This window comes from Sphaerodactylus townsendi, linkage group LG01, assembly GCF_021028975.2.
Source record: "Sphaerodactylus townsendi isolate TG3544 linkage group LG01, MPM_Stown_v2.3, whole genome shotgun sequence".
NCBI classification, from domain to species: domain Eukaryota; kingdom Metazoa; phylum Chordata; class Lepidosauria; order Squamata; family Sphaerodactylidae; genus Sphaerodactylus; species Sphaerodactylus townsendi.
Window position 1 is genome coordinate 13,254,622 of NC_059425.1, and position 21,108 is coordinate 13,275,729.

The window sequence follows — 21,108 nt, forward strand, 5'->3', positions numbered from 1 at the left end:
CATCACCCACCGGACGAATCCTCAGCTGCCCTCCACCCCCAATAGTTTGCAACAGGAAAAAAACCATTCCTAGCCACAGTCAGAGGAAAAATACAGAAGAGGACTGGGAATTGCAGTGGTGAGAAGCTCTTGAAGGTGGGGCGCAGGAGAGCCAGGGGACGTCCCAACCTCACCTGAAGTTCTCAGCAGGGCGTGAAGGGTTAAATGCCGTTCCCTGCGCGAAGACGGATTGGCTGGCAGGCACGGAACTGGCAGAGATGGCTTTTGTCTGGTCTGCAAAAGAGAAAGATGGACGGAAACCCCGGTTAGTGCTGCAGCGGCACAGTAGGAAAGGCCGTGCAGGAATCGCTTCTGGGTCAGTCAGCAATTTTTTGCCGAAAACTGGCAAAATAGAGGCAAGTCCTCTGGGAGGCAAGAGACTAAGGAGTCACTCTCGCCAGGCGTCTTTGGATCTGTCCCTCACTCCCAGCCTCAAACCTGTCGAGCGTTTGGATGAGAGGCCTCCAAGGAATACCAGGGTTATGGTGCAGAGGCAGCAAACCATGTCCCAGCGCCTCTTGCCTTGAAAACCCTACGCAAGGGGTCGCCATAAACCAGCTGTGGCTTGAGGGCCCTTTCCTCCATATCATGCACAGATGTCCTTACACAATAAACACTACAATGGTGCATGTTAAGCAATTCTGACGACGCTCAATTGACAAGGACAAGTAAGTTGAGCATGGGGGATACATGGGGAGCAGCAGTGGTGTAGTGGTTAAGAGCAGGTGCACTCTAATCTGGAGGAACCGGGTTTGATTTCCTACTCTGCCACCTTAGCTGTGAAGGCTTATCTGGGAAATTCAGATTAGCCTATACACTCCAACACACGCCAGCTGGGTGACCTTGGGCTAGGCACAGTTCTTCTGAGCTCTCTCAGCCCCACCTACCTCACAGGGTGTTTGTTGTGAGGGGGGAAAGGAAAGGAGATTGTAAACCCCTTTGAATCTCCTTACAGGAGAGAAAGGGGGGATATAAATCCAACTCTTCTTCTTCTTAAGTACCTTCCAACAGAACAGATGAAGGTTAAGCATCAAAATGGGCCAAAGGGAAAGATCTGGGGAATTCTGGGGCATAAAGATATCCTGCCAGGAAAAAAATTTTCCCATGTCTCCCTGCTGCTGGATAGGTTTGGCCCCATGTGCTGGGGGTCAGAATTAACCCAGAATGCAATGCTGTTTTGCAGGAGTTCAGGCTCACAAGCCAAGCCAGGTCGACTACGGCCGCTGAAAAGCCCCCCAGCTCACCTGGGCTGATGCTGTATATTTCGACAAAACGGGGGTCCCTCTCTTGGCTGAAGAGGGTCTCCGTCTTCTCCAGCGGCTTGCTGTGCTCGGGGCCGACGCTGCTCACAGGCTGCACGACGGTCTGGAAGGGAAACGCCACGTTCACCAGGCTGAACAGGGACACCCCCAAGCACACGGATCTAGAGGCACGGCACACTTTTAATGCATCTCCAGCCTCTCCAGTGGCAGCACGTGGTTCTCTCTTGCTCATTTTATCCTCACACCACCCCTGCAAGGTGAGCTAGACGGTGAGAAAGTTAGCGGGCCCATGGGGGGAAGAATTAGGACTAATAAAAGGAAACACTTCTTCACGCAATGTGAGATTGGTGTTTGGAATATGCTGCCACAGGTGGAGGTGGTAATGGCCACTAACCTGGATAGCTTTAAAAGGGACTTGGACAGATTTATGGAGGAGAAGTCGATCTATGGCTACCCATCTTGATCCGCCTTGATCTCAGATTGCAAATGCCTTAGCAGACCAGGTGATCGGGAGCAGCAGCAGCAGAAGGCCATTGCTTTCACATCCTGCATGTGAGCTCCCAAAGGCACCTGGTGGGCCACTGCGAGTAGCAGAGTGCTGGACTAGATGGACTCTGGTCTGATCCAGCAGGCTAGTTCTTATGTTCTTATGTTCTTATGGACTCCCACTGAACTTCACACAAGGGAGGAAATTAGAACTCAGATCCCCTGGTCCCAGTCCAACACTCTGGCCATTGCACCGCATAACCACCCTGGGCTCCATTGCTGCTTACTGCAATGAACAGGCAGTGTGGTGCAGTAGTTAGAGTCCCAGACTAGGAACTAAGAGACTGGGCTCTGATCGGAAGTTCTCTGGGTGCCCCCAGGCCGATTCACGCCTAGCTTCTCCAGCTTCACACAATTATTTCTTTTTAATAATAATTTTTATTTGTTCACACATAAAACCACCAAAACAAACAAACATAAGAAAGGAGAAAAGGAAAAGGAAAAAAAAACCCACAACTCAATACACATCTTATGTACACTGCCAGCTATCTCACCTCTGATTAAAAGTCAACTCTACATTCATGCATCGTTTAAACTTTAGCTCTACGGTGGTTTCTTAAATGTAATCCAGCGTTTACAATCTACTGTTTTCTTTAAATTTCAAACCCTGCCACTACTTCTCTGTTTACATGGATTTTCACAGAAGTCTCCAGTATTCCAAAAAATTGTCCAAACTGTTATTAACACTGCTGTTCTGCTAATGGCTGCGCCTTCCCTTGGTGTAAGCTGCCTTCTCCCAGTGTGAAGTGTCCCCCCCTCCCTTCCCCCCCCCCTCATGAGCATACATAGCTAGAATGCAGGCCCAGCCTAAAGGAGTGATGCCTGCCCCAATCTCTTGTTGTCCTGCAAATCGAAAATGTGAAAGAATTCATTATCACAAGCTGCAGTTCCAGTCATTAACTTAGATCAGCCATTCTCAACCAGGGTTCCCTGGTACCCTGGGGTGCCGTGAGCATGTCCCAGGGGTACCGCGGCAACACTACCGCCCCTCCCCCCTCATTTTTGTGGTGTCTCCCACCGGTGCCAGCAAGGACATGGAGCTGGCCCATGGGGCAGGGCCTGCCACAAGGTCAGCAGCCACCACCACCCCCAGTGCTACCCTTCACCCTGGGAGGGGAAGGTGGGGGGTGTGGCAAGCGGGGCAATAGGAGGGGAAGGTGGAGTGTGGCGGCGGGGGTATCATGAGATATGAAGAGTGAGGTCAAGGGTACCCTGACCTCGAAAAGGTTGGGAAACACTGACTTAAGATACTCGCAGGCCCGAGGCCATTCATCAGACACAATCCCATGGGAAATGGAACCTCCCTTCTCTGAAGCAGTTTATCTGCTGCTGCCAGATCCTGGGCATACAGAACAAAGCAAAGGGGTGGAGCTACTTCAAGACCCCACTTGAGAGCTTTGGAGGTGGGGGGTGGACCCTTGGCTGGCCTCCTTGGGGAACAGGACGCTGGAAAAGATGATCCAATCCACCCCACAGCCACTGTACCTGAGTGTGTTCATAGCTGGCTAAGCTCTCCCTTCCCTGGACCACATCGAGCTCCGTCTGCTGAGTCGGCTGCGGCCTAGAGACACAAACCGTGGTTTAGAGACCAGCACAAACCGAGGTTCAGAGACCAGTACAAACCGTGGTTTAGAGACCAGCACAAACCGAGGTTTAGAGCCACAGGGCTACAAGGGGTGGGGGGTGGGGCTGAGAGCAATTCTTCCATCCAACTTGCAGCCAACAGGAAGCAAGAGGCACCCGAATTGTCCAGCGGGCCTCTGCATTCAAGCCCACAAGAAGATACCCACAAACAGCTTTGAGGCAGGATCTTACCTTCCCGCAAGCTGCGTCGAACTCATCTCCAACGGCAGGCTGACGTTCTGGCCCAATTGCGGCCTCTGCATTTGGTTAGACAACGTGGGACGGGACTCCTGGCTGGCGTTCCTGGAGCGTCAAAAGCGGCAAGGAAGGTGGTGAGAGAAGCCGATCTCTGCGGTGTCTGCAGAAGAACTCCACAAGATTTCTAAGCCCCCTGCCAACACAAGCCCCTCAAACTGCCGGAGGATTCACTGGTACCCACAATCCACTGAAAGCCAAGAGCATCTTTTCTCCACGTCGACAGACAAGCCTGGCGACATGACAGCGGGTTTTTGTTCACAGGCTGCTTTGGCTGCGGTTCTTCAAAGCGAGCCAGCGTCTCCGAGACAGGCAGGCACAAGCGGCAGAAAGGAGAAAGAGCTCGCTGCAGCAATCAGCGATGCAAAGAAAAACAAAGAAGAGCTTTCATGCGAGTTAGCCTGCGCAGGCAAGGAGAGGCGCTCTGCTTGGGCCTTGTTAGGACACAACCAATTTTTCCTGCCCAGGCCAGGCCGAGCTAACCTGTTGCGGACTAAGCTCTAAGAGGCGCTTATATGGATGACTTGGACGGGGTAACAGCCTCAGCTTTTTGCCTCTTCACGCAACTGCAGAGCATTCTGGGAATGCCTGGAGTGAAGACATGGAGGCTTCTTGGTTATATGTCAGGAGGGGGTTGGGGATCACCCCTGGGCAAAGGAGTACTGGTCCCACTGGGGTGGGGGCCCTGCACACGGACCTTCTATGTAACCACACCTGTCATATGTTCATGGATCTTTTGTTTTTTTAATCTGTTCCTATGTGCTTGGAAATGTAGCTAACTAGGCCAATGGTGGCGAACCTATGGCACAGGTGCCAGAGGTGGCACTCAGAGCCCTCTCTGTGGGCACGTGCAGAGTGCCCCACCCCCCCCACCCCCACACACATCTAGGCTGGCCTGGGCCACTGGGCTCGATTATTAGCATTAAACCGAAGACCTAGTTTTGGGGAAGCAGTAACCCTGTTAAGCACTATTAACCCCACTGATTTTCATGCGCTGAACTAAAGCACGATGTTTTACCTGGGAGTACGCTCGGTTGCTGGCAATGGGGCTTGCTTCTGATTAAACCCTTCTAGGGTCGTGATTCACCCATTGGAAGAGTTGTACGGTTGCTTCAAAGCAAAGCCACCGACGACCACCAAGTTTACTCCCGAGTAACGCACACTTTTTCTAAACTAAAACCTCAGTATTCAGGTTAAATTGTCGTATTGGCGCTTTGTGATAAATAAGTGGGTTTTGGGTTGCAATTTGGGCACTTGGTCTCCAAAAGGTTCGCCATCACTGAACTAGGCTGACCCTGCAAGGCACTCCGGATGGGAGGAGGAGACGGTGAAGGCCAGACTATGGCTGCCTCGACCTTGGGATACTTGTTTTCGAAAACAAAGTCTTTCACAACTCGTTTTCTCACATTCTGTGGGAAGCTGGGAGGGGGGAGTTCAGAGGAGGGGAATAAATATGAACTGTAAAAACCAGGCTCAGCAGAACTGTCTTTCTGAAGCCTGAGCCCTTGATGCCAACTTAATAAAGACTACCGATCCCATATCTAGAGTCCGTTTATTGATTACTGGTCCAAGATCTGACATTACAAACACCAGTACGGATTGGCCTTTTAGTCACCAAACCACCTGCCTGGCTGAACGAGTATGAGGTTGCCTGTCAGCAGATATTGACCAGACTCCGATATTGATACGGGTGGTCTTTACTGAAGGTCTATGCAAGGCAAGGCACCATACTTTTCATAGCCAGATTTGAGAAACGTGGGAAATGTTTCTCTCTTTCTCACAATACTAGAACCAGGGGGGCATTCATTGAAAATGCTGGGGGGAAGAATTAGGACTAATAAAAGGAAACACGTCTTCACGCAACGTGTGATTGGTGTTTGGAATATGCTGCCACAGGAGGTGGTGATGGCCACTAACCTGGAAAGCTTCAAAAAGGGCTTGGACAAATTGATGGAGGAGAAGTCGATCTATGGCTACCAATCTTGATCCTCCTTGATCTCAGATTGCAAATGCCTTAGCAGACCAGGTGCTCGGGAGCAACAGCCGGAAAGGCCATTGCTTTCACCTCCTGCAGGTGAGCTCCCAAAGGCACCTGGTGGGCCACTGCGAGTAGCAGAGTGCTGGACTAGATGGACTCTGGTCTGATCCAGCAGGCTAGTTCTTATGTTCTTATGAAAGCCAAAGGGAGATATGGCTTAAGCACCCCAGCACCCACCCACCCCCGCCAAAGCTATTGGGAAAAGCAGGGAGGTTATAATGTTTACGTCTAGAGAGGTGAGGACCATTATCTGGTTGCCCGGCACTTTAGGGTGAATCATAGAATCATAGAGTTGGAAGAGACCACCAGGGCCATCAAGTCCAACCCCCTGCCATGCAGAAACACACGATCAAAGCACTATGCGAAGAATGCGGGGGGCCGAGCGGAGCTAGGAAAGTCTAAGAAGCGAGGCTGGTTAGAGATTAGGGCGTGCATTCGGTTACCAGCTTCCCACCAGGAAGCAACAATAAACAGCAGCTGAAACTGTGAAAGGGAGTCAAGCAGCAGCTGTCAAAGCGCTTAGGTGAGAAGTAATTAATCAGGGTTCTGGCCAGGAGGGGGCGCCTCTGCCCAAAAGCTCCCTGGTGCTGCTGAACCACCAACAGCCCCAAGCAAGATCTCCAGTCGTGATCGCTGGACTCCCCAGACCACATGCTGGTATATGGAAATGGGATGGTCGTGTATGATGCTTGGAAAAGGGGTGGGGCGGGAGGATGCACAATCTTTCTCATGCCTAGTTCTGTCAGTCTTCCTCATCCCACCCTTTCAAATGTTAGATCTTGAAGAGATTTGGACAAAGCTTAAAAAACAAAGTTTTAAACCCATCCTGGAGAAATATCTGGACACAGGAGATGGCAGAGGGGAAAAGCAGACTGCCAGATTTTGTGGCAGAGGTAGGATTTCAACCAGGAAGTGAGATCTGGTGGCCATTTCCCACAAAGGGGACTTCCGTCAGCTGTCAAGGGCTTGCTGGTCCTCTCCTGTCCACTGCGTCCCAAAACGCTGCTCTTGGGGACAGAGGACCCAAAAGAGTACGCAGAGGGAAAAACAGGGCGTTTGCAGTGGGAGGGGGAAATCAGCAAAAATCCCCTCCCTTCTTTCAGCAGGAAGTTATTTCGGGCTCCAACTCAGGGATTTCCAGGTCAGATCTCAGTCCCTCTCAGCCAATTATGCTACAGATGCTACAATTATGCCACGGATGTTCTCGCCAAGGGTCACCACATGATGCAAGGAGATTTGCAGCAGCCATGTGGGAACAGGAGACACTGTGCTGGGCAAGGCAGAAAACTAATTCCAATTCCACCTCCACATGTCCATGTGTTAGAATGTTTGACCACATTCCATGATTACATTCTACAGCTCAGCCAATGGCAGAGAAGGGAGGAGGCACCTCTGCAGGAAAGAGAGACCCTTTTCAGCTATGGTAGCTTAAGGTAGCTGAAATAACCTTCTGCCCAAATCCAGCCACAAGCTGGAGCCCAGAAGCCCACGGAAGCGACCCTCCCCCCTGCCCCACCCTGCCCCGCCCCCATAACTCTGTCGGAGAGAAAGGGACAGGCCCCGCTGCAGGCAGCTGAGCCGTTTCTGCGTACGTACTTCACATTGGTGTTGGTACAGATGATGTACTCGATCTCATCCGAGTACGGATTCTGGAAGGTAAAGGAACTAGTTCTCATCCAGAGCCATTCTCGGTTCTTGGACCGGAAACGGAACATGACGGACAGAACCTGGCCTTTTAACTTCACCACCTGGAAAAACGTGAATGCCGTCAGCAGCAGGAAAAGTGAACCCCCCCGCGTGCCTCCCCCTCAGTCCAGTAAACTCAACATCTCCTGCTTTTCTGCGGCCTTTAAGGCAGCTGTCGCTGGAGCATCTGGGTACAGATGCTGCACGTGTAAATGCACCCAACTGCCTCGCACTGAATCAACTGTATTCAGAAGAAGAGTTTGGATTTACATCCCCCCTTTCTCTCCTGCAAGGAGACTCCTTTCCCTCCCCCCCACAACAAACACCTTGTGAGGTGGGTGGGGCTGAGAGCTCCGAAGAACTATGACTAGCCCAAGGTCACCTAGCTGGCAAGTGTTGGGAGTGCACAAACTAATCTGGTCCACCCGATAAGCCTCCACAGTTCAAGTGGCAGAGTGGGGAATCAAACCCGGTTCTCCAGATTAGAGTGCACCTGTTCTTAACCACTACACCACGCTGGCTTTGTTCAACCCATGAACAAAGGGGAAGTGCAATAATGCTACAAATGTGAGATTTTGCACCAAAAAGGCTAGAAGACCCAACAAGCTGAATCTCTTGCAGAATACTAGAATGTAAACTTTACTCAAGAGTTGAAATACGGAACAGCATACACTTCCGTAAGCACTTACATTCCATCATTCATCACAAGTACTGATAAAATTTCTTCTGCATCTTTGGTGTGTATAGTATCAGTCCACAACCCACAATAATCCCCTGTTGGGTTTCAGTGTTCTTTATGGACAGCTTACAAGCCCCACTCCTTTGACTCAGCTACAGTCCTCCCAATGCTCACTGAAAACCCGGGCGGGCAGCTAATCACACAGCTGGGATTTTTACGTATCTCGAGCTGGTTTGAAGACAAGGCGACACCAAACTTGACCGGCAGTTGCTTAGCCCAGAAAACGTCTTCAAGGTTACTTTTTCAGCTCTGGACGCTCTGGGTTCAAGGTGAAGGAAAAGAGATTCCACCTAATCATGAGTTGGGGACTGATTGTATACACAACCAAAGATATGGAAGGATTTTTTTTATTTGTACTCGTGATTCATTTTTTAAAATAATTTTTATTGTATCATTTGAATATTCCATTTTATATTAATACTCTTCTTCATTCGTTTTCAAACAATACATTTTCCCCCTTTCCCCTGTATTTTCTTCATAGTTTTATCAAACAAACAGCAGTAAGTTCATTCCTTGTAATCTCTTCTCCCATATCTCCTCATTGACTCCAGCTTCTTTCATCCAGTCCGCATATATAGTCCATATCTTCAACCTTTCGCTCTGTTTATCTTGCCACAGTTTATTTTTTGTTATTATTTCGAAAATGTCCAGTGTCACTTGTTCCCAGATATATTCCAACCATTTCTGGATTGTCCATTTTTACTTTTCTTTCCAGCCTAAAGCTATTGTTGCATGTGCTGCTTTGATCATTATTTTATACAGGTAGCTATATTTTTTATCTACCCTTCTATCCTCCATTACACCCATGAACATTAAATCATTATTTATCCCAATATTAATCTTCACCAGTTTCTCGATATATAACATTGCGGTTGTCCAAAATTTTTTCATGTACTCGTGATTCATGATAGAAGGTAAGCGCTGACGAGAAGTGTAGCAGCGTCTGTGTATGAAATTCCGTATTTGAAAGTTTATGTTATAAGTATTCTCGAAAGCTTTCACAGCCAGAATCACTAGGGCCGTGGTGGCGAACCTTTGGCACTCCAGATGTTATGGACTACAATTCCCATCAGCCCCTGCCAGCATGGCCAATTGGCCATGCCGCAAGGGGAACAATAAAATTATAATCCATAACTTCTAAGAGTGCCATAGGTCCTACTACACTAATTAGGGGTGTTAATGGAGTCTTTCGATTGTATGGCCGTATTCCAGTAGCATTTTCTCCTGACGTTTCGCCTGCATCTGTGGCTGGCATCTTCAGATTAAAAAGCCAGGTAACTGCTATGCAGATGCCCTCACTAATTTGATTATGCAATTTTGGTGTTACATACATATGCTAAAATGGGTGGATTCCACTTAACACGTGCAAATTACACTTGACAAAGGCACCCTTAACACTTTTAACCAGTGCAAGTGGTTCTTTCTCCCACCCTGGACATTCCACAGGTATATATACTCCACTTGCTTTACTACCATCAAATCTTCTGAAGATGCCAGCCACAGATGAAGGCAAAAAGTCAGGAGAGAATGCTACTTGAACACGGCCACACAACCCAAAAAACCGGCAACACCCTTTATGTCACAGGTGTCAAATTTGTGCGCCCCAGATGTTATGGACTACAGTTCCCATCATCCCCTGCCAGCCAGATGGGAACTGTAGTCCATAACATCTGGAGGGCCGCAAGTTTGACACCTATGCTTTATGTTATAGTATTTTGCAAGAGAGTCAATTGTTGGACTGCATCAAAGCACTGGGCCACCAACGACAACCTCACCTGCTCAGGTGGGCAGCGGTTCTCCAGGGTCCCAGACAGAGGTCTTTGGGAACCACCTACTGCCTGATCCCCTTACCTGGAGATGCTGGGGATGGAACCTGGGAACTTCTGCGTGCCAGGCGAATGCTCTGCCGCTGCCCCACAGCCCCTCCCCATTCGTCTGTGCAGTGGAAGTCTGCCCTTTCCACACGTGGCTTTGGAGGATAATGGTTATGACAGTGGAATGCAGTGTCATGTTCAACTCAGAAGCCGGCTGCCTCCCTCCGCCCGCCCGGTTGAAAGGCCTTAACACTTTGCTTAAAACCTCGACGTAATCCTGGACCAAAGAGGCTGACAACGAGATGCGCCGAACCGGTTACCTGCTGGAAGCTGTCCCGCAACAGCTGCTGGTCTTCTGGGTGGCAGAAATCTACGATGTCCTTCCCCAAGAGCTCCTAGCGTGGAAGACACATCAGATGGCATCTGCGTTAAGTGATGGAGCCTGTTCTCCAGCCCCCGCCCCGAGCTCCAAGATCCACAAGTCACAGGTCTGACGTGCAGATCTGCCTAAAACAGGGGTCTGCAACCTGCGGCTCTCCAGATGCCCATGGACTACAATTCCCATCAGCCCCTGCCAGCCCCTGATCCTGAGGTTGCGCCCCCTTCCCTGAGGTTTACATACTCAGAGCATACCCCCAATATGGCCCCAATCCTCACCTTCCCTGCCCCCTTCCCTCCCCAACCCCAGCCCAACATTTTGGGAGAATATCTCTCGGGCTGTAACCAGAGGACAGAAATCTTGGAAGATCGGTCACATTTTGATTGCAATTGCTATTCCTACAATCTAGCGAGCTCAGTTGGACCCTGGTTCTCTGATCACTGCCACTATGCATAAGCCCAGAACCGCATAAGCCCAGAACCGCATAAGCCCAGAACCCTGGTTCTCTGATCACTACCACTATGCGTAAGCCCAGAACCCTACGAGGGCACCTTCCCAGAAGAACCGGGAGCTCACAGCACCAAGGCCTCTTTCGATAGGAAGTCCTTCCAGTCCTGGCACCTTTGGCTGGTGGCGATCGGTGGCCTACACACCGTAGGTGGTGACGAAGGTGAAGAGGCGATGCGATTGTTGTGCCGAGGAAGGGCATGAACTCGGTTGGCTGGCACACGGTGTTCATGTCTGTGCAGTTGGGCGAGCTCGTGACCTGCTCGGGAGAGAAAGGAGACCCCGTTGGGGACGTGACCGACAGCGTTCCACCTCCTCCTGAAAGTCTAGAACTTGAGAGCCTCCGATGAGGCTGGCAGGTGGCATACTCGGGATGGACAAAAAGCAATGGTTCGAATCAAAGCAAATAAAAGGTGGAATTTGCTGCCGGAGGATTTAGCGAATGGCCACAGGCACACGTGGCTTTTAAAGGGAGATGAGAGCCATTCGTGGAGAAGAACCTCACTTCTAGCCAGCGTGGTTCAGTGGTTAAGAGCAGGTGCGCTCTGTGGAGGTTTATCTGGGGAACCAGATTAGCTTGTGCACTCCTACACATGCCAGCTGGGTGAGGGGGGAATGGAAAGGAGATGCCACAGGAGGTGCTGATGGCCACTAACCTGGATAGCTTTAAAAAGGGCTTGGACAGATTTATGGAGGAGAAGTCAATCTATGGCTCCCAATCTTGATCCTCCTTGATCTCAGATTGCAAATGCCTTAGCAGACCAGGTGCTCAGGAGGAGGGAGGAGGAGGAGCAGGAGGAGGAGGAGGAGGGAGGGAGGAGGAGGAGTGAGTGCACCAGTAGCAGCAGCAGTAGCAGTGCAGGCAGCGGCAGCAGCAGCAGGCAGCAGCAGGCAGCAGCAGCAGCAGCAGCAGCAGCAGCGAGCCATTGGCACCACACCCTGCATGTGAGCTCCCAAAGGAGGCACCTGGTGGGCCACTCTTGGGAGGTAGCAGAGAGAGCTGGACTAGATGGACTCTGGTCTGATCCAGCAGGCTAGTTCTTATGTTCTTTACGAGATTGTAAGCTCCTTTAGGAGTCTCCTTTACAGGGAAAGAGGTTGCATAATCAAAGCTCTTCTTCTCTTCCATTAAAAAAGCTGGTGACTAAAGGGAGCCTCAGAGACAGAGACAGCCTCTGAATCCCGGTGCCAGGAGACAACATCAGGGAAAGCCTCAGGCTCTGTGTTCTGTTGTTGGATCTCCAGAGGAACTGGTTGGCCATTATATGAACCAGGATGCTGGGCTGGATGGACTCTCACTGGTCTGACCTCAGCTTGGAATGCGAGATTCTTAATAATCTCATACATAATTCAAAGAGGGATGCTGACAAAGCTGGCTTGCGGTTGTCCAGTAGAGGCAGGGCAAACCAAAATGCTAAAAAAGTCTTAGGGAGCTGGGGATGTTCAGTTTGGTGCAGAGAAGAAGAAGAAGAAGAAGAAGAAGAAGAAGAAGAAGAAGAAGAAGAAGAAGAAGAGGAGGAAGAAGAAGAAGAAGAAGAAGAAGAAGAAGGAGGAGGAGGGAGGAGAAAAGGAGAAGGAGAAGGAGGGAGGAGGAGGAGGAGGAGGAGGAGGAGGAGGAGGAGGAGTTTGGTTTATACCCCATTTTTCTCTCCCTGCAGGAGACTCAAAGGGCTTACAATCTGGCCCTTGCCTTCCCCCTCACAACAAACACACACCTGTGAGGTAGGGTGGGAGCTGAAGAGCTCCAAGAAGCTGTGGGATTAGCTAAGGTCACCCAGCTGGCATGTGGGGAGTGTACAGGCTAATCTGATTTCCCCAGATAAGCCTCCTGGCTCAGGCAACAAAGCGGAGAATCAAAACCCGGGTTCCTCCAAGGAATTAGATACCACGAAGCTCTTAACCTCTAAGAGGTTAAGAGATTATATTAATACATGTTTAGATATGACATGAGAAGGGATGTCATGTAGTATTGGTGAGGTGCTTACATTTCTGCTGAAGGCTCCAGAGACTCAAGACCAGGAGTGATAGGTTCAAGGTGAGAAGGAGAAAGAGAGATTGACTAAACATCAGGAAAATCTTCCTGACCATCAGGGCTGTTTGACAGAGGAATGCACCACCTTGGAGTGTGGTGGAGTCTCCTCCTTTGGAGGTTTTTAAAGAGAGCCTGGTGGCCATCTGACAGGAGTTCTTTGATTGTGTGTTCCTGCAGGGCAGGGGGTTGGACTTGATGGCCCCTGGGGTCTCTTCCAACTCTAGAATTCCATGATTCTAAGTGTGGGAGTGGACAGACTACTGAATACTCATTCCTCACCTCAGCCTCTCCGTTTTCCCACCCCCTCAGCCTGTAAATAATTCGCCTGCCTCTGGTTGATTGAAGCAGAAAACCTCAGACCAGCACAACGTTGCTGGCTTGGCTACCACCTTTTCAGGGATTTCTTCTTCCTCCCTCCTGAAGAGGCTTCTGAGGCAAGTTCCTTTTATGAAATGGAGCCAATTTGAGCTTATTCAGAGGTCATCTCTGGCCCATAACATGCCAACCCTACCACATTGAAGAGTTGGATTGATATCCCCCCTTTCTCTCCTGTAAGGAGACTCAAAGGGGCTGACAATCTCCTTGCCCTTCCCTCTGACACAAACAAACACCCTGTGAGGTGGGTGGGAGCTGAGAGAAACTCCAAAGAACTGTGGACTAGCTCCAAGGTCACCTAGCTGGCATGTGTGGGAGTGCAGGCTAATCTGAATTCCCCAGATAAGCCTCCACAGCTCAAGCAGCAGAGCGAGGAATCAAACCTGGTTCCTCCAGATTAGAGTACACCTGCTCTTAACCACTACGCCACTGCTGCTCTCTGGTGGCGGGAACTAGGTTTTAATGCCTATTACTTTTCCTCACAGATATTTGTTTGCCAATCTAGAAAGCCTCAAAAATGGCATTCTATGGTCAGGCAAGCGAAAAATTAGTCATGCTTCGCCTCTGAATAAAACAGAAGGTTAGGAACAGAACCATGGGATGACGAGGGCATTTATTTATTTACATCTGCTCCCCAACAAAGACTCAAAGGGGCTTTCGGAACACTATTCTCCCCTTCTGCTTCCCCCCACCCAACAACCCTACGAGGGAGGCCAGTGATGAGAATTAGCAACGAGACCAAGTTATCCAGCACGCTTCCAAGGTAGAAATGGTGATTCGAACCTGGGTCACCCAGGGTTTTCAGTCTGCCACTCTCTCCACTACACCACACTGGGCGTTGAACATACTAAACTTTGGAGTCACTCCTTTTGGCTGGCACAGATTACATGCCGGGTTCAGCCACCAGTGTCTGGAAAACGGACAAATCAGGTAGTGATGGCCAGCAGTCAGGCCTTTACAATATCTGGAGCAGGGGTTTGCAACCTGAGGCTCTCCCAATGTTCATGGGCTACAAATCCCATCAGCCCCTGCCAGCATGGCCAATTGGCCATGCTGACTTGAGAGAACTGATGGGAATTGTAGTCCATGAACATCTGGAGAGCCCTCATAGGTTGCAGACCCCTGATGGAGGATCCAGAAAACAGGAGCTTACCTGTAGCCTGCCGATGGCCACGAGGCAAAACTTGCTCCCCTGGCCAGCGTCTGGATCATCATCCGGCAGCGACACCCCTAAAAAGGAAAAAAGACAGATTATCCCCTGCATACTGTAGGGGAGGTGGTTTCAAATGATAAACAATGCGGAAGTAGTTAATCTCCCTGCCCGTCTGATTGGCGCAGAGTGGTCTAGGAGCAGGGTAGGGAACCTGCGGCTCTCAGATGAATTCAGGAACCTGAGAATTCCCATCCTTCTGGCATGGCCACAATTGGCCATGCTGGCAGAAAAACTGGATAGGGAATTGGAGTTCCTGAACATCTGAGAAACGCGGAGTTCCCTACCCCTGGTCTAGGGCAGTGACAGCTAACCTTTTTGAGACCGAGTGCCCAAATTGCAACCCAAAACCCACTTATTTATCACAAAGTGCCAACATGGCAACTTTACCTGAGTACTGAGGTTTTAGTTTAGAAAAAACGAAGTTGTGGCTCCGAGGCATGCGTTACTCAGGAGTAAGCTTGGTGGTAGTCGGTGGCTTTGCTTTGAAAGCAGCCATGCGCCCAACTGCTTCCAACGGGTGAATCACAACCCTAGGAGGGTTTACTCAGAAGCAAGTCCCATTGCCAGCAACTGAACTTACTCCCAAATAAAGGATCACGCTTTAGTTCTTCGCATGAAAATCAGTGGGGTTTAACAGTGCTTAACAGGGTTACCTACACTGTTTCCCAAAACTAAGTCTTAGGTTTAATGCTAATAATCGAGCCCAGCAGCCCAGGCCAGCCTAGATGTGTGTGTGGGGGGGCAACTCTGTTTGCACGTGCCCACAGAGAGGGCTCTGAGTGCCACCTCTGGCACCCGTGCCATAGGTTCGCCACCACTGGTCTAGGGGTAGAAAAGGGGCAGCAGGAGTCCTGGGGAGAGTTTTTCTGGTGAGAGTCCCAGGAAGGTAGACTCTGAGAAAGGGGCCTGAGTCCGAAAACCTGACAGGGTTACAAAATAAAATAAAATTAGGGTGACCCTAGGAACGTGTCACTGGGGGTTGTTTACTCCCCCAAAAGGGGAGGTCTCCTAGATATGGCTGCAGGGAAGCGCCTGAGGGAGTCTGGTCAGTTTTGAAGTGGAAGACCAGCTTCCCGAGGGGATGAAAGGGGAGAGCTCTGGCCCTTCTTGGGGATTCACGGGGATTCTAGGCAGGGACCCAACCAACTCACCGCTGGTCACAGGACCATTTGACAGTCCATAAAGTCACCATCTATTGTTCTAATTTTTTATGCTATATCTGCATAATGGGCCAAAGACTCAACTATCGTACACATTATGAGAAGACAGAAGGCAAGAGTCACTGGAAAAGGAAATAACGCCAGGAAAAGTTGGAGGCGGCAGGAAAAGAGGAAGACCCAACAGGAGATGAATATCATGGACAATACAGATTAGTCTTTCAACATCTGGAAACCTCTCATAGAAACTTATGTGTAGATCTGCCACTGCTATTATATTTGTACTTCCGCTCCCTATATATGGTACTGCCCTTTTTTTCGTTAGTTACTGTACTTCTTTTTGTACAATTGCTCTCTTTAAAAAGAAAGAAAGAAATAGATTAGAAAATTAACCAGCTAACTCTCAATCCTAATGGAGTGGAAGGATACTAGAGGCGGGGGTGAGGGAAACACCCCCCCCCCTTTTAGATCTTAACATCTGGCTCTTAACATTCTTTTTTTACAATTGCTCTCTTTAAAAAAAAGAAAAGAAATAGATTAGAAAATTAACCAGCTAGCTCTCAATCCTAATGGAGTGGAAGGATACTAGAGGCGGGGGTAAGCCCCCCCCCCTTTTTAGCTCTTAACATCTGGGCCCTTCCATCTAATGGGACTCGCCGTTCCCTCCCTCTCGGGGAGGATTTAAAATTAGGGTTTCTTGGACGCCTCTTATTATCTTACTGTTGTTTTTAAAGGTTTTAACTATATTTATTTGTATCGAGATTTGTGTTGTACACCGTCCAGAGCCCCTCGGGGATGGGGCGGTATAAAAGTTTAAATAATAAATAATAATAAACAAACAAACAAACAAACAAACCACAGCTGAAGTAAAAATAGTATGAACCAAAATAGATTGCTAGCATTTCAACAGAACCTTTGGACCCCACCCACCCCCCAAAAACCACACACCTGTATCCCCTTGGAGTGCACCTCGCACATGCAAGATAAAAAGTCATTACCTGCCGGGGGCCACGCTTTAATGTAGCCTGTGCAGTGGACCACAACAAAATGGGGCTCCCCGTCCTTTGCGGCGCCTAAGCCATTCCTGAGCGAGGGAGGAGAAGAGAGATTGCTGTCAAGGGGGAGCTCAAAGACCTTAACAGGGAGAGCGACGGGAACCAGACAAGCAGGATTTTGGTGATCTATGCACAGCCAGCATGGTGCAGAAGTGAAGCTATCAAATTAAGATTCTGGAAACCCAGTTTGAACCCCACACCCAGCCATGGCAACTTGCTGGGTGACCTTGGGGCAGTCACACACTCTCAGCCTCCACCCTGGCAAGTATTTGGATGGGAGACCTCCAGGGAATACCATCGAATCATAGAGTTGGAAGAGACCACACGGGCCATGAAGTCCAATCCCCTGCCATGGGCTACAACGTGGAGGCAGGCAAAGCCAAATCACCTCCAAACGTCTCTTGCCTTGCAACCCCTACAGAGTTGCCATAAGTCAGCTGTGACTTGTTGACAAAAAACAAAGAAATATAGAAGAAGAAAAGTTTGGATTTGTACCTGCTTTTCTCCACCTTTAAGGAGTCTCAAGGCGGCTAACAAGCTCCTTTCCCTTCCTCTCCCCACAACAGACACCTTGTGAGGCAGGTGGGGCTGAGAGCGTTTGGAGAGAACTGTGACTGGTCCAAGGTCACCCAGCAGGCTTTATACAGAGCTGATATGGATCCATAAACTCATCCCCCCGCCCTACAAAAAGCATTATTCAAAACAGTGGTTTGCATGACTCACTAAGGAAGATAATAACAATTTAATTAAAAACAGTTACAATTAAGTGCCCATTATTCAAAATCCAATTAAAACTTTTTAGTTTAATTTATTCAACAAAACTGATGAACTGGAACCTGTGAGCCCAGCTTCTCAGAGTCAGGGGAAAAAAACCCCAAATGTTGATAAATCTGTTGTAAATAAGTGAATGACACAATTGAAGGCCACCTCCAGCACGCCTCTGCCCCCCCCGCACCCTGCTTCTTAGTGCCCACCTAAGTAATCCCATCCCCACCTCCCAGGGGCAGCACTACCTACTTTGGAAACCACTGATATAGAGGAATGGGGAATCAAATCAGAGGCGGGATCCAGCAGGTTCTCACCAGTTCCCTAGAGTGGGTTACTAATTATTTGTGTGTGCTGAGAGGGGGTTACTAATTGGGTCTGCTTTTCCGTTAGAAATCCCATTAGGTCCAAAAATCATAAAGTCCTGTTGTTTCCTATGTGGCTGGTTAGCGAAGGTAGAAAACGGGATAATTCTCCCTGCTGGGCTGTTTTAAAAACATGTTTTAGTAATATGGTGAAGTTCCTTGTTTAAGGAAAGTATCCTTCTTTTGATTGCTAGAAACAAAATTAAGTATTTGAAAGTATTAAGTATTTGACAGGCAGCCAATTAGAGGAGAAGTAGTTGTTTCTGTTGGCAGTAGACGATAGGGCTTGCCATAATGAGTTTAAATTATGGACAGAAAGATACCAGCTGGAAATTAGGAACTTTTTTTTACAGTAAGAGTTTTTACAGTAACAGAGAAATTATTAACGCCCCGTCCCCGGAATGCCCGGCCACGCCCCCGTCTTGCCCCACCCAGCCCCATTGGCGCTATGCCACTGTTTGAATCCCACTACCATGGGAACCTGTTACTAAAATTTTTGGATCCCACCACTGAATCAAATGCATGTCACTGGATTAAGGTCCGCCATTTTTTTCACCTACTCCCTGGTCCTTCTTAAACTGGAGATGCCGGGGATTGAACCTGGGACGTTCCGCAAGCCAAGCAGATGCTCTGCCACAAAGCCACGGTCCCGCCCCAAACATCTCTACCGATGTGCTTGATAGCAGGTGAGCAAACAGAAGTCTGTGTTGGAGTGGGGCTGCGGGCAGTTCTTGCTGGGAGCCAGATGAGGCCCAGGACGACTGGGAGAGTTGCGGCAGCTGTCTGGCCAGAGAACAGACCCTGCTTGCCGAGCAAAACAGTGGTGCCTGGGGTGGCCGGCACCATCTCAGAAAGGCCTGCGAGCAACCTGCCACTTGCCCCGTCATGGCTCCCTGAGCGGCCCCAGCGGCTTTACCTGCACCGGCTTCTCATGAAGCTGAGGCGGTTCATGGAGACCGGATCCACCGCGCTGTTGCCGCACCTGCAAAGCAGGAGACAGAAACCCCGCTATTTCAGCCGCTCTGAAATCAACGACCGGACCATCAGCAAGCCCCTGGGGATGGGATCCCTGGTTGTTACCTCATCCGACATATGAAGGACCTCCGGGATCCCATACACATCCGCATGGACTGCTGCCCTTCTTTCTTGACAGTTCCCGTCTTCAGATCAAGGATGCGACCTGAGAACAGAATCCAAAGTGAGGACATTTTGCTTTGGGGAACCCCGAAGCGCCACGCCGCGCCTGAAGAACGGACGTCGGTTTTTACTCTCTGACTGAAGGTGATTACAAGAGCCTTCCATTCCCACTTTGTCAGCTAGGGGGTGCTGAGAGAATTCTGTCAGCAGGCTTCATGGGGGAGAGTGGGGAAACAAAACCTGGTTCACCAGACTAAAGTCCACCAATCTTAAGAAGTCTGAATTTATATCCTGCTTTTCTCAACCACAAGAAGTCTCAAAGCGACTTACAAATTCCTTTCCCTTCCTCTCCCCACATCAGACATCTTGTGAGGCTGGCGGGGCTGAGGATAGTTCGGAGAGAACTGTGACTGGCCCAAGATCACACAGCGGGCTTCATGTGGTGGAGCGGGTAATCAAACCCGGTTCTCCCGATTAGAGTCCATCATTCTTAACCCCTATGCCACCCTGGCTCTTGTGAGCCATGACCTACCTCACCCAGAGTGAGCAGGAAGAAAGTTTATTTGATCTTTGCAGTGAGTTTTGTCAGAGGTTTGAGTAAAACAAAGTTAAAATAGATAACAATGACATCAATCAATATTATGTCATTTAGAATAACATACAAACGGGTCAGAAAATTAATTTCAAAAACATATTTATTTAAAAACCCGTTCTGAAAATGACATAGGGAACTTTTAGAACAATTCCGTGGGATTTGTTCCACCAGGCATACGGCTGAGGCAGCTATGGCTTTCCATCTCCCTCCCCTCCCCCTCCCTCAACCCCACTTGTTATTGGACATCTGACACCTCTTCTCCTCAATGCATGAGAAATTGCACAGCCGCCGCAGCTGGGTACTGGCACAATTTTATTGTCTTGTTTTATGGGTTTTAACAATTGCTTATTTTAAATGACGTTAGGCTGTGACTCGGCGGCACTTGATCATTGGTCTAACCCAGGAGTCTGCAACCAGCGGCTCTGGAGTCACATGCGGCTCTTTCAACCTTATACTGCGGCTCTGCATGGCCTGGAGGTCGGAGGGTAGCGTGGGCGTGCCCCTCCAGCCCTCCAGAGCAGCGCTGGAAGGAAAGGTGAGTGGAGGGGCCGAACCGGAGGAGGCTCCATGCGGAGCCGCCTCTCTGGATCAGTAGATCTTTGGGGCCATGGAAAATGGGTCCAAATGGCCAGAGGCGGGATCCAGCAGGTTCTCACAGGTTCCTGAGAGTAGGTTACTAATTATTTGAGTGTGCCGAGAGGGGGTTACTAATTGGTGATTTTGCCTTAGTTACGCCCCTCCTCTCAGCAGTAGCGCACAGAACTTGAAGCAGTCTAGCAGGAGGTGCACCGGCGTGCGTGGCAGCCTGCGCCTGTGTGCATTCGTTTCCCGCCCAAGGACCGGCGCAGCGGCTGCATCCTTGCCACAGCCCCGCCCAGGAATGCCCTGCCCCCGGAATGCCCGGCCACGTCCCCATCGTGCCCCTCCCAGCCCCATTGGTGCTATGCCACAGTTTGAATCCCACCACCGTGGGAACCTGTTACTAAAATTTTTGGATCCCACCACTGCAAATGGCTCTTTGGGTGGCAAAGGTTGCCGACCCCTGGTCTAACCTGACCCAGGCTAGCTCCATCTTGTCAGAAACTCAGAGGTTAAGTAGGGTCGGCCTTGGTTTGCACTTGGATGGGAGACGGCCAAGGAAAACCAGCACTGCCACGCAGAGACCAGCAACGGCAAACTACCTGCTTGCATCTTGCCTTGACCTGGATGACCCAGGCAAGGCAGACCTCATCAGACCTTGGATTGTAAGCAGGGTTGACCCCAGTCAGTACTTGGATGGGAAACCGCCAAGGAAGTCCCAGGTTGCTATGAAGAAGAAGAAGAGTTGGATTTATATCCCCCTTTCTCTCCTGCAGGAGACTCAAAGGGGCTTACAAACTCCCTACCCTTCCCCCACTCACAACAAACACCCTGTGAGGTAATTGGGGCTGAGAGAGCTCAGAAGAGCTGTGACTAGCCCAAGGTCACCCAGCTGGCGTGTGGCTAATCTGAATTCCTCAGATAAAGCCTCCACAGCTCAGGTGGCA

At 49.8% G+C, this 21,108-nt stretch overlaps 1 protein-coding gene across 1 annotated transcript in view; it reads right to left on the reverse strand.

Moving 5' to 3' along the window:
- ARNT (aryl hydrocarbon receptor nuclear translocator) overlaps nt 1-21,108 on the reverse strand; it is a 60,080-nt gene that overhangs the window by 7,615 nt on the left and 31,357 nt on the right. Inside the window, 12 exon segments of the mRNA XM_048511172.1 lie at nt 174-273; nt 1,284-1,404; nt 3,333-3,408; nt 3,663-3,773; nt 7,360-7,511; nt 10,323-10,397; nt 11,003-11,080; nt 11,082-11,147; nt 14,449-14,525; nt 16,664-16,749; nt 18,767-18,832; nt 18,931-19,030. Coding sequence (XP_048367129.1) covers nt 174-273; nt 1,284-1,404; nt 3,333-3,408; nt 3,663-3,773; nt 7,360-7,511; nt 10,323-10,397; nt 11,003-11,080; nt 11,082-11,147; nt 14,449-14,525; nt 16,664-16,749; nt 18,767-18,832; nt 18,931-19,030 — 1,108 coding nt within the window.